At 35.3% G+C, this 13233-nt stretch overlaps 1 protein-coding gene across 1 annotated transcript; it reads right to left on the minus strand.

The window, feature by feature from the left end:
* Window positions 1-2634: 2634 nt before the first annotated feature.
* Window positions 2635-9188, minus strand: LOC113706603 (glucomannan 4-beta-mannosyltransferase 2). Its single transcript, XM_027228537.2, has 9 exons — window positions 8384-9188; window positions 8135-8233; window positions 7221-7473; window positions 5018-5128; window positions 4245-4381; window positions 4050-4163; window positions 3742-3941; window positions 3408-3608; window positions 2635-3262 (listed from the first exon to the last, which is right to left on the minus strand). The coding sequence occupies exons 1-9, from the start codon at window positions 8717-8719 to the stop codon at window positions 3100-3102; spliced, it is 1614 nt and encodes a 537-aa protein (XP_027084338.1). The 5' UTR covers window positions 8720-9188; the 3' UTR covers window positions 2635-3099.
* Window positions 9189-13233: the final 4045 nt, after the last annotated feature.

Here is a 13233-nt window from a genome sequence, read left to right on the forward strand (position 1 = left end):
CATGCACCGACACACAATTATACAAAAATATAATATATATATATAGTGATTAAAGGGCATCGCTTAAAGCAGCCGCACCTTGTGCTTTAGCCAGATTGACACATTCTGATTGTTTCCCGGAATTAATCATTCGTTGACACACACAGTACACACACTACCAGGCAGACTGATAGATTATGTGAAGTACTAATTTCATGTTTAACATAATTTTTGTAACATTGATGAAGATTGTAGAGCTTTGCTGCAGGTGATACGAGTCTAAACACACTAGCAAATCTGACTTTAGTTTATCAGTTAAGTACGTGAAGTTTTCTTCTGTTTTTCCTAAGCTTCATAGAGAATCTGTTATCAAGGGTCCAAGATTTCTCGCTGTGACATGGACGTCTTGACCTACATCTACATGTGTGTTCCTTACACTTCAATACGTGCCATTCTTGAAGATGAATGTTAAAATATGGTTCGAACATTTGTCCAAATGTGCCTTTGGTATTTATGTCCTTCATGATACCAGAACTGACAACTAAAAATGACTGTTTAAATATGGTTTATGATTTTGGTGCCAAACAAACCTTTGGTATTTATGATGTTCATAAGACCTAATTAAACAGCCATAATTGACACTGAAAATGGCTATGCCCTGTACTCAATCTCAACTGCTTTTCCTTTCTAACTTTTACCTTTTTTTTTTTTTGGGAGAAACTACAAGATACTTGCTTTTGGATTCTGATCTTGACTCCTCAAAAAAACTAGTTTTTCAGAAAATCAGAATCAGTTCAGAACTAAAATATATATGGGTCCATCGAACTTTGGCCCCAATAAATGTTTTATCTTTTTCGCAGGAACTAAAGAGACATCATTGACACTTCTGCAACTGTCTATTACATGCACAACGTGATAACTTAATTCTAGTTATGTTTAAGATGCCTGGAAAAAGAAAATTCATCCATAAATATTAATGAGATGAAACCTTCCTTCTCCTTCCAAATACGATGGCAATTAATTACATGCATGAAATGGTTTGCGGGTCACCCGTGTGAGGAGAAGAAAAGGAGAGAATCACTGAATCACCACTCCAGAACGCAAGCCAACTTTAGGTTTCAATGGCCTCTTTACATATCAAACTGTAGCCAATTGCTGGAATTCCTCCAGCAAAAGTAAATTTTTTATAAGAGTTAGTACATGCTCGAGCTAAGTTTTGCAGGTTTGTAGTGATGATTGTTGCTGTTCCATCTAATGTTGCTCTTTTTGAGGATAGTTGCTTCGTAATTAGACTTACACGAAAAGGATTAATATGCATATCTTTAATATATATATATACCAATCTTCGGCTTAATTGGAGGAGGAGACATTTAACCTAATTTAATGGTTCAATTGATGTATCAAATCAGATATGACCCCATGTAACCAAAATCAGAGATGATGGTAACAAGGATTTAGCATAACTTGTGGTTTTAAAGGCGTGTAATGAAATCCAAATCATTATCAAAGTCACAATCCATATAGATTCTTGGACAAGACGGGGGCAGTGGCCATGAAAACGTGTTCATGGTTCCTGTCTCCAACAGTAATGGCGGAAAGGCAGTTAAGGGACAATGATTATTATTATTGTAATGACTTTCCTTGCCAAGACAAAATGAAAAGCATAGAAAATTTTGAAAAAACTGATGCTTTATCTTTCCATGATCTTCAGAATCTGAGTGCCATATTTTCAGGACTCAAAGAAAAGGATGTATTAGTTTTCAGAGTGAAACATCAAAATGAATTTCGATATTCTCGGATTAGGGGGAAAAAAGGAAGAAGAAGAAGAAAAAGCAAAGATATTTCACTCCTTATGGATTTTTTCCCTTTTTAATATCTTCATAAAAACTAGAAAAAATGCCCTAAAAACATTTAGTTTGCTCGGATTGTAAATTATTTGCATAATTTGATTTGGTTACATCATCAACACGTTTTTCAACTACTTTTTTAATCTCACATACGTCACATTCAAAAAATATTACAATATATTTTTCAAAAAATTACCTCAAATAATCTCCTATAATGCATGTGCCGGCATCTACAAGCTCTTTGATGCTTGTAACAAGAAACAGTGACATGTCATGTTCCAATCTTGTTCTTGAATGTAGACATTAAAATAAACAATTCTCAAAATTAGAGCAGTCTAAGAAGTGCATCATTTTCATTTCACATGGAGTTCTGATGAAGAGTGAGAAGTGATGAATAGACAAGGCCCGTTATTTTTGAGTTTTATTTTGTTTTGTTTCGACTGTAAAGAACAAACGCTTTAGAGACTTTTTGACAATTGAACAAATTCCCAATAACAAAGGATTTTGTGTTTCTTTTTTCAATGGAAAAACGGCTTCAAAGAGCACTTTTCCAATTATATAATTGAGCATATCCCAAAAACAAAGGATTTTGTCTTTCGTCTCTAAACGGAGAATTCAATAATCAATGCCGCATTTTCCTTTCTCATAGCTAGGAGGAATGATTTAGAGAATGAGTCGGTGATAAAATTTGGGAAAGAGGAAGAAGAGTTGAGCATTGAACCTTCTTCACTTCGTTTCCTGTAAAATAGTTCTGATACATTATGTAAGAACAGAACCTGATAAAGAAAAGGGAAAAAAAGAAAAAGGATAAGCAAAACTTGTAATACATTTATCCTGTTGCCCCCCAGGTTATTTTCCTCTCAAGCTGAAAAATTGAAAATTCAAATGACCTGACAAGATTAAACACAATGTCACACAAATTACAATCGCTATGGTAAAATAAACATAATCTATGTGTGCTCTACTCCATCTGAGGTTTCAGCAGCTTCAACTGTTTCTGATCTATAGAATTGCTCATAACAACATCTTCTTCTTGATGTCTTCCTAACGGTGCCACGGGGCTTTTTTTTTCCTTTGGAAATGAAGTTCTGGTTTTGTTGACTCGAGTTCTTCATTTCTATACTTGTGTTTTATCTCAATGGTAGTAAATGCAACCAAATCTTCACTAAAAGAAGGCTTTTGTATACACATTTTTGTGTAGGCTTGAAAATGACAGTAACAATAATGATTGCTACATCCTGCTGATATATGCCTGTAGCCGAGAATCTGGTCACTAAGAGGTTGGCACAATGGTACCAATGTAGCCGAATCCTGCAATTGTGAAGGTTATGACTTGGAGGAAGAGGTATATGAAATAGTTGTTCTTCCCATAAAGGAAATCATAGCATCCACAGAAGAAAAGGAACACCGCAAATCCCAGCTCCGTTAGATGAATTCTGAAAGATCAATGATGCAAGTTAGGACCCATGATGCCATTATATTAGTCAAAAGAATGAGAAACTGTGCAAGTGATCATCTTTTTCTTTGGAAGTTATCAAATATTGCTGCATCCCGAAACAAGTCACAGTGATGAATTTTCACCTGTCACCAATCTTCAATCCAATTTTCTTTGGTTTTGCTTTGGCGACGTTTGATTTATTCTTCAGAGCATCTCCCAACTTTTCTGTCACAACCCATTCATTAGCTCTCTTTGCCTCTAACAAACCAATGAATGTAGCCTTGGTTCTGTGCAGGGACATCACATTCTCGAACAGAATCCAATAAAATAATAGATGGATCGACCTGCATATTTACAGGGTACATTTCAGATTTGCAGAGTCCCATACTGTGATTCTTGCTTTAGTTTATGACTCAGATAAAAGTTGTACTAGCACGCAAACAAATCAGTTTGTCACATATCTATGGTCCTCCATACCTTGGTGTTCCAACCGAGTTCAGAGCGGTGATGATGCAAGGAATGTAAATTGCTCCCCACTTCGGTACTTCAACTTCAGGGACCAAAATTGTCAAGGGAAGTACAACACAGTAAAAGAAAAAGGTGATCATGTGAGCAATGACTTTTCGGACAAAGAAGAAGCTGTAGATCACATAAATCTTCTTCCACAATGCAATTTTCTGCAGAAGAAAAGTAAACGAGACTTAATTATGTTGCCTAAGAATCAATTAACGTAGCATATTCCTGTCTAAAAAATAAATATTCTTAGGCCTCATCAGAGAATTTACCTTATTTCTGACAATTTCCATCACCATTTTCCTGAATAAATTTGCTGGACCACACGACCAACGATGCTGCTGAAAACGGAAGGCCTTGAATGTACTTGGAAGCTCACTTTTGACCTGTTGCAAAACAAAAACAAAATCATACCCCTTAAATCAATTGGCAACATTCACAGCTACTCAACACAAAAAATGACAAACCTGCAGGTCCCCGAGGTATACAAATTTCCAGCCTTTAAGACCAGCTCGGACAGCAAGATCCATATCCTCCACTGTCGTCCGGTCCTTCCACCCGCCAGCCTCATTGATAGCAGCTATTCTCCATATACCACCAGTACCTGATATTTCACAATTCTTTGGTTATAATATATTTGGTGTTTTCATTACCAAATTGAAGGTTCAATACAATTCAACTGACTGCAATATAAGTAAATAAAACTTCTTGGTTCAAGAAAATCTTTCGACACTTTCTTATGTCACTTAGTACTGAAAATGGTTCATACATTGTACTCCTAAGCCCCATGCTATGAATAAATCAAAATAGTTGCATTTGACCCCTTTTTCCTTCCTGCTTCGTAAATCTCACCCTTCTCCTATTAAAAAAATTAAAATAAAAAATAACCCATAAAAAACAACAGAGAATATTTACTGTTCAAATATTTATTTTTCTTTATTATTATTATTATTATTATTTGGAGTAACCAAGCATATAATTCTTATGTCAACAATTTGCAATGACCAAGAAGCAGGCAGCAGCAGAACAAGGCAGCATATTGGCAAAAGTGCCCAGTTCCATTGCTTAGCGTGATCAACAAAATAAAGTAACTCTAATCATGATGCATAATGCACGTCCAAATCAGCTTGATTCCCAGCAAAAACTAAAAAAGTCATGCAAATAAATAGTACTACTTAAACAAATTGACTGGAAAAGAGTCCCAACAACATTCGCAGCCTACCAATAATACTTCACTTACCATTGAAGCCAAAGAATGCATGAGTAGATGATCCCACTTCTTGCTCCACTGTAAAATGGTAATCCAGCGACATCTCTTGCATCCTTGTTAGCAAGCACTCATCAGAATTAACTGCAAATTCAATCATACAAACAATTAATAATAATAATAATATGGCTTGAATTGGAGACTTTTTTTTTTTTTTTTACTCTTACGAATTCAAAGTAATTTTTTATAAAAAAAAAAATTATAATTAAACCTAGAAACGTACACTAGTATTTAACATGGATATTTATTTATTAGCAATCCAATTTCTGGTGGAGTAAAGAAAAAAAAAATTTAGGGACAGATGTAGAAGATCATCATTCATCATGTGGTGTGGGCAAAGAATTGTATGTGGACAAGGCGGTCCAGGTCCGGTCCCAACTCCCAATTATATGCTACAAAAGAACCGTTATTTTTCTGACATCACGTGACTAAACAATTATTAAGAAACGTTGCCACGTCATTAGTAGCACCAAGAAGCAGTTTTTTTTTATTCTTTTTTTTTTTTACTTTTTGTGAATTTACCATTTTCACCTGAGGTGCAGGCGTCGTCGGTGCACACAGTACAACTGCAGAAACTCTAAACTTGGGGCACTGGGCAGAGAATAAGGGCACGTGGAGGCAATGAAATGACAAATCTGTCCTTCGGTGGCCCTCCCTGTTGACCAATTTACTTTCGCTCGTATTTTAGACTTTTCCTTTTGATTTCATGCGCGATGCGCTATCAATCCTATGGAAGACCAAATCTAATGGTTGTTTTCTACTTAATAATGAAATGACAAAACTACCCCGAGAGTTTAGCACTTTTATGCCGGCTAATGCGGGGGAGGAATTGTTACTATCAGCTGAAAGTCGGGATAATTAAGTCAAATTAGAGGACAATTAGTGACAGCGAAACTTCGCTTTCTTAGACCAGACTTATACTGACACGTCTCACGTTGCTGACTAAGATGGCCAATTTTGTAAGGGACAATCAAGACAACACTCATTTCTTTACCCCTTAATACCCAATTAAACTGTGTCTCGCAGTTGAGAAAAAGGTTTCTAGGTGTCTTTTCTTTGTCAAATCTATCTACAGCCCCTTTGATAGTATAGAAAATTAAAAAATCGAAAGATTTTGGCTAATCACTCAGCACTATTGATGACTAATTAAACTTAATAATAATGTATCTTCGCGAAAATAAGCAAAGGTTTTGAATTCAAAACTCCCGACTTATAATTCTTTTCACCTTACCACTCAACACAACCCTCCATTGTATTTTTCGGTAACATGTGCAATGTTTGGAATGCAAATGATTCCAAGTTTCAATGCATAATTTCTTAAATAGTATGTATTCTCTAAGTGTAAAAAACATTATTATAAGGTAAAGTTTAATTAATGGGTTTGTAGTAGTGAAACTGGTAGGACATGTCCATGGATTTAGTATCGTTGACTCTGAATATGATTAGGAAGTTCTTTTTTTCTGTAAATTTAGTTGTTGAGACAATAAAAATAGGATATAAAGGGAGAAGGAGTATAAATATAAATAAAAGTAAGAATGGTGGGTTTAGTCTGGGGGGAAGGAATGGGAGTTGAGTTTGATCACTGATGTGGATTTAATTGGTCTAACACCGTGATGTACGGTCGCATTTTCGCAATCGGGTGGTCCCACCTGGAGACTAATTGAATTGCCATGGACCCTCGTCACACCATGCGGTCCACAACAAAACAAATCTATCAAGAAATACTAGAAAATAAAAGAAAAGAAAAAGAAAAAAGAAAAAAGAGAAGGGTCCCTATTAGATAGAGAATTGATGGAGGCAGAGCATGGATACACGTAACACATTAGTCTATTTGACTGAATGAACGAAAGGTATGGTTGTCACTAGTATCGCAAAAGTGTAGCTACACTATCACCGACACTTTTGTGTTCCAAAATTAAGGTCATTAATTTGGTCAATATGTTTAATTAATTACAACTAAATGAAGCCTAATTAAGTGTTATAACAAATAATGCGGGCGAGCAGTAAGGGTCGGTCACTAGGAGTAAACTATCTAACTTATCGAGTCTCACCTAATATTCCAAAGAAAATACTATACTCGAAAACCATCATGTTTTTACTTCTACCAGCTCCAGTAAGCTCCTAATGTGCCAAAAATGCCAAAAAGTTACAAATAATAATAATAAAGAGAGCTTACCAAACCTCCAACGAGCTTGGACAAGAGCAATATCAGAGTTGTGCACGAGAAAAGGGATGGCTCGCCGGAGAAAATCCGGTTCTGGCCGGAAATCTGCGTCGAAAATGACCACGTATTCACAATCTTTGACATAATCATGCTTTAACCCTTCTTTAAGAGCTCCGGCCTTGTACCCCCCTCTGGTTTCTCTTATTTGGTACCTGCAATTAATGCCTTTGCTAGCCCATCTTTGGCATTCCTTTTCAACCATATCCTACGGCATTGATAGAGGGTAGGGAGCCCATCAATGACAAAATTATGGAAATTTGTAGTGGAAGATGCAATAATTCTGTTCCACAAAGTAGGCCTCAAAATTGGAAATTCAAGAAAGATTTTAATTCCAACAGGAAGATTAACTAGATTTTGGAATTAGTCGCTAAAAAGAAAGACAAAAATTTACCACTTTCTAATTGGTGTGAGTATGAAAACTAGGCGAAATGTCAAAAAGATAGTAGTGTCCTTGGAATTTATGGGAGAAAGTGTAATATGGGATTGTGTAATAACAGAGACCACAACAGGAAATGAGCCTGGATCTAAGGAATATTGAATTATAAAACACGAAGACCCAAAAAAAAAAATTAATGCCGTTTTTGACCGCGAAGATTTATTTATCCTTAGTGTAGTGCATCAAAATTTCAAGAAGCTAAACAAAATATTGCAAGAATTTTTATAAGGGCACAAAAAGATTATTATATATTCAAAAGTTAAATTGGATTGAAAAAAACTTTGAAAGGAAGAATTTGTGAAATTATGGAGATTGAATGAGAAGATCCCAAGCTGCAATTTAAACTTGATTTAACGGACATTTCCAAATTATAAGCAAAATTTTGAGGCCTATTTGGATGTTGTCCAAGTTGTCATTAAATTTTGACTACCTTAATGATGGGGTCAGTTGAATCATCAAGAACTTGAATCACAATACGATCGGACGGCCAAGAAAGGTTACATGCAGCTCCAATGGAGATCTTGTAGACCTGTACCCAAATAAAACCATTTTCATAAACAACCGATAAAATTCTCAGCTTTTTCCAGAGCATCCCAGACACCAACAAAGAGCAAAGTCACCAGCAATGCAGTAAAAAAATCATGGAAAGAAATGATACTGCTAGTCGTACAAGACAAACCTCTTTCTCATTGAACATGGGGATTTGAACAAGAACCATTGGAAAAGCTGCATTTCCAATCTCCAAATCATCCCGCATTGGCTCCCATTTGTATCTCTTCTCAGGCTTCTTCCAGAAAATCTTCACGAGAATGATCACGATTCCCATGTAAAGCCTCTCAATGAAAAGCATGAGGGACATGGCCAAGCAAATATACACAGCAAGCCTCAATAATGGGACAATCAATGGTGCTCTAATCAACTCCCAAATCAGCCCAATTTGCCCTGCAATATCTGCCGTTGACCCCCTAAAGTCAAAGGACTCCGGTATCAAATTTGCTGCGGAAATTTCTGGCATTTTCTAAGCTTTCGACCCTCCCTCAGAAAAACAGAGGAAAAACAGGGGAGCTGAAACAGGGGAGCCTTATCTCACTCTCACCCTAAATAGATCTGCCTTCCCTTTTTATACACGCAAAGGAAGAAAACACACAGTCACACACTGATGAATTATCAGCAATGTGGTTAGTTGAAGAGCAAGAGAAGCAGTTGAACTGCAGCTAAAAAGGGGTAAGGATAAAAAGCTTATGTATAGATCTCTGCTCTTTTCTTTGCTGTTTTTGTGTTTTGGTATTTTGGGGTGTTTTGGGAGCCCTTTCTTTTGTAGGTTGAGCAAATCAATACTGCTGTTTCTTTCTGTTATCTCAAAATCGAGGAGGGAAAGAGCAGTAATGAGGCATTCTGCAGAGAAAATGAGGGGACTTGGGAGGAGTGGGAGAGAAGCAGGCAAAACTAGCAGCAGTATCAGTGCTAGCGTTGAGGAGTGGAGCAAGTAATGCAGAGAGAGAAGAGGGAGACTTTATAGTCAGTTTTGGTCTAATTGATTGATGAGCATTATAAAGTATTTACCCGGCCATTTTTTTTACCAATGGTTTGTGTCCCATGTATTCTCCCTAAAATGTCATATTTCTCAGTCAATCTTTAATTATATAAAAAGAGAAGGACTTAACTAGTTAACTGTTCCAACTACTAGAACAAGTTGTCTTTTTGTGCAAAACAGAAAAAAATTGCATATTGGTCCTTCTCCGGCCGCCACCCCCTTTTGGTCCGGCGACCGACAAATAATGGCAAGTGCCATGTCACCAGATGCAGAGCTTCTAAATTGTTGCATACTGTCAATGCAGCGGCAGCTACAATTGGATTTTTCTTTTTTTTTTGGCCAAGATAAAGTTTATAAAGTAAATGTTATATTTAAACTAGCATCTTTGCTAAATGTGATATTGAAATATCAGTCTATCTAACTGGTGCTCACAGGGCAATTGTTAAGATATATTTTAGGTGCTATATTTTTTGAAAATATAAGATTAATTAGGGAAAGTAAATAAATACAAGGGAAGGGTAGGTAGGATTAAATTCAATGGAGAATAATAATTATTAGTATGTATATATATGGTAAGTTAGGTGAATATTACGTGTCTTTCAATAGAGAATAATAATTATTAGTATGTATGTATATGGTAAGTTAGATAAATATTACGCGTCTTAACGAGTGTCCTAAGAGCACTGGTTAAATATTTAGTCCTTGTTTTTCAGACTTACGGTAATTGTTCATTTTGGTAAGTTAGGAGAATGCCGTTGTAGCAGTGGATAGATGAATAGAAAATTTGAAAATTCAAATTACACAACTCAAGCATGGTAAAATTTTAGAATAGAACAATCAAATTGTTTGGAAATATTTGTTTGACAAAATGTGGGAATTGATTAGATTATTCCCTGATTTGCATACCTATTTAGATGGCCAAATAAAACACACTACATCCCGTATTTGGCCATATTTCCAAATAATTATTTTGCATACTTTGTAACCGCCCAGTGAAAGTTATGCATATTTAATTATATTTTCCCAAAATCAGAGATAATTAAAAAGGCAGTTATTCGATTACCTAAAAGTTAACGTACAGCTAAAGAAAAGTCCCAAAGGATCAAGATTCATGTGAGGCTGAGCCACTAGAGAAATCTATTGAGGGAGTCCTAGCCTTGATGCCTTAAGCACGAGCGACTGCATATGACTACAGATGATTTCCTTTCGCATTGCTTAAACAAGTGTTGGGATATCAGAGATGGAGACAAATATTAGTGGGCCCCAGGAATTCTCCTCCCTTTTTTTTTTTTTAGGATTTTCCTCATGGATGCCCAATCAACACTTAATTAAGATATATAAATTCCACACAACCTGTCATACATATATATATATAGGGATGCATAGCAAGAGTTTTGGGGTGAGAATTGAAATTTTAGATTTATTAACTAGTGGACTAGGAGGAAAATGTAATAGTAGATTATTTATCATCTTTCTTGTTTTTACAGTAATGTCTCCCTGAAACAATTAATAACGCTTGCCCGAAGAAATTGATTAGCTTCCAAAATTATGCTTGTGAGTAAGACATTGTGATCCATAAAGAACAGATAGAGGGGAGGAAAATCAACGAAACGAACAACCTTAAATAAATTGGTTTGTTTGGATCGAGTATTATTTCAAAAAAAAAAAAAAAAAAAACTTGTCATTTCCTCTGTATTTTTTTTCAATTAATCACTTTTTCATTACCAGTATAATACATCACAAAAAATGTTAAATTCACTATTGTATGATTTCTTTGTGAAATCCATTCTTGGGTTCTTTAAATTGATGCAATCACAATGTTCATGAAGTTGTGGATTAATTTCTGATGTGATCTTTGCAAGGAAGTGCTTGATACATTTTTCATTAGCTAGAGCTTAATATTTTTACAAAAAGATAATGAATGAATAAATTGCAAATTACTTATTTTTACACCAGGCATAAATCAATCCATACCCCTTAAAACTTACAAACTTGATCGTCAAAACTCAGAATCAGACACCATGGATTAAAGGCCAAAGGGAAACTGTTTATAATTAATACTTAAGAGCTTATGATCAAACATAACAACCAAGGGGTCCACCATCTCAAGAATCTGAGTGATGATACAATTATATAATGCACTGTGACAAGATTGCCAGATCATAGCCTCCCTGCAGCAAATATGTAAAGGTTTTTGTTTTCTCAAAAACAATTATACATAAATAAAGTGATAAAAAAAATTATTGCGCTTGTTCTTGCTTAATTATTTTAACTGATTGTGATGTGATGTTCAACGCCGATTGTTTTTGTATTCTGATTATAGATTTTTTTTTATGACTAAAAAAAAAGTTAAAATCTATAATCATTTAAAGAGTAGTTTTTACTAATTCTGATTATTCTATATAATCAGTTTTTATAATCAGATTTTATACTAAAATCTAAAGCAATTGAGAACAAAGCCATTTGGAATGAGGAGTGCTAAAAGAAGTTGGGTCGACTTTTTTGTCTCATAATCTGTTTACCAGATTTAATGAATTTTGGCCATATTTTAAGCGTGGAGCTTTGTGCAGGCTAATGCGGCGTAGGAAATGGAAACGCACCGACGACCACGACAAGGGAAAGAGAGCAAAACAGGACAAAAAGGGAAAAAGAAAATGTGGAATTGCTTTAACTGCTTTATGAACCAATTAATCAAACTAGAAATCACTTACTATGATATAACTATTAATGATCATGTTAACGTGTAAGTTTCTCAAACGTTGCCTCATACGTTCATATATGTTAAGCCCTTAATCTTGGATTAAGATCGAAAAGCAAGAGTGACAGAATTGTCAGAAAGTCAAGTGTTGCGGTTGAGGGGCAGGAGCGGTCATTCGGATGACCACTCCTGAACTGTTCACGGCCAGATTTTGGCAAAAAAAAAAAATGTGCGGTTCAGATCACTAGTTGTACATCGATTTTCACAACGTGTGTGGGACCCGCAAAATTTTGTACTAAAGTTACACATTGTGCAATCAAAATTACGCCGTGTGCAACCAAAATTACGCGCGATTTTTAAAATGACCAAAACCGCCAATCCTGCCCCTTGTCCAGTGTTGGGTAACCCATGTTTATACCTTTATGGCTTTTGTATCTAAAAGTGAATGTGCTTAAAATCATTCCCATTTACTCCAATCTTCTATCCAGAAAAGAAAAAATTCATCCAATAAGTTGAGATCTCCTTTTCATTTTCTTTTTTACAAGCGATTGATTAATTAATTAGTACTGACATAATACTAACTCTTAAGCATGACAGGAATGATTCGTTAGAGCGGTTCTGGGGTTCAATCTGCTCCAACTGGAGTTCTAACTTAATGAGTATAATCAACGTTGAAGATTTAGGTAACCAAGAAAAGAGGACAAAGACAAATAAAGAAGTCAACTCATGGGATCCTTCCTCCTCCATTTTCTCGCATTAGATTGATATACAAAAAGAAAAAGAAAAAAAAGTTAATTAAAACAACATTTCTTTCAACATATATCTCCATCATTCCTCTTTTTTTTTTGTTTCGATTTTGTTTTTATATATGTTCAGTCAAGTCAAGCATCTTTTATTTAGTTGATCAATGTTAGACTTATTAGACAAAGATAAATGTTCGGTAGATTTTTGGGAAAGAATTATTATTTCTTTTTCTCTTTTCATAGTCTTCTAACATGCTAACATGGTGTTGTAGACTTATGGTTAAATATGTTGAAAGCACTCAGTTTCAGCAAAAACTTTTCTTGTAAGAGTAGATTTCCCCTACCCTTAGGAGCAGGAGTAGGTTAGGCTATACTAGATGTGCCGTTAAGAAAGAATTATTATTTCTTTTTCTCTTTTCATAGTCTTCTAACATGCTAACATGGTGTTGTAGACTTATGGTTAAATATGTTGAAAGCACTCAGTTTCAGCAAAAACTTTTCTTGTAAGAGTAGGTTTCCCCTCCCAGTAGGAGTAGGTTAGTAGGTTAGGCTAT

The sequence above is a fragment of the Coffea arabica genome, chromosome 1e (assembly GCF_036785885.1).
Source record: "Coffea arabica cultivar ET-39 chromosome 1e, Coffea Arabica ET-39 HiFi, whole genome shotgun sequence".
Lineage (NCBI taxonomy): Eukaryota > Viridiplantae > Streptophyta > Magnoliopsida > Gentianales > Rubiaceae > Coffea > Coffea arabica.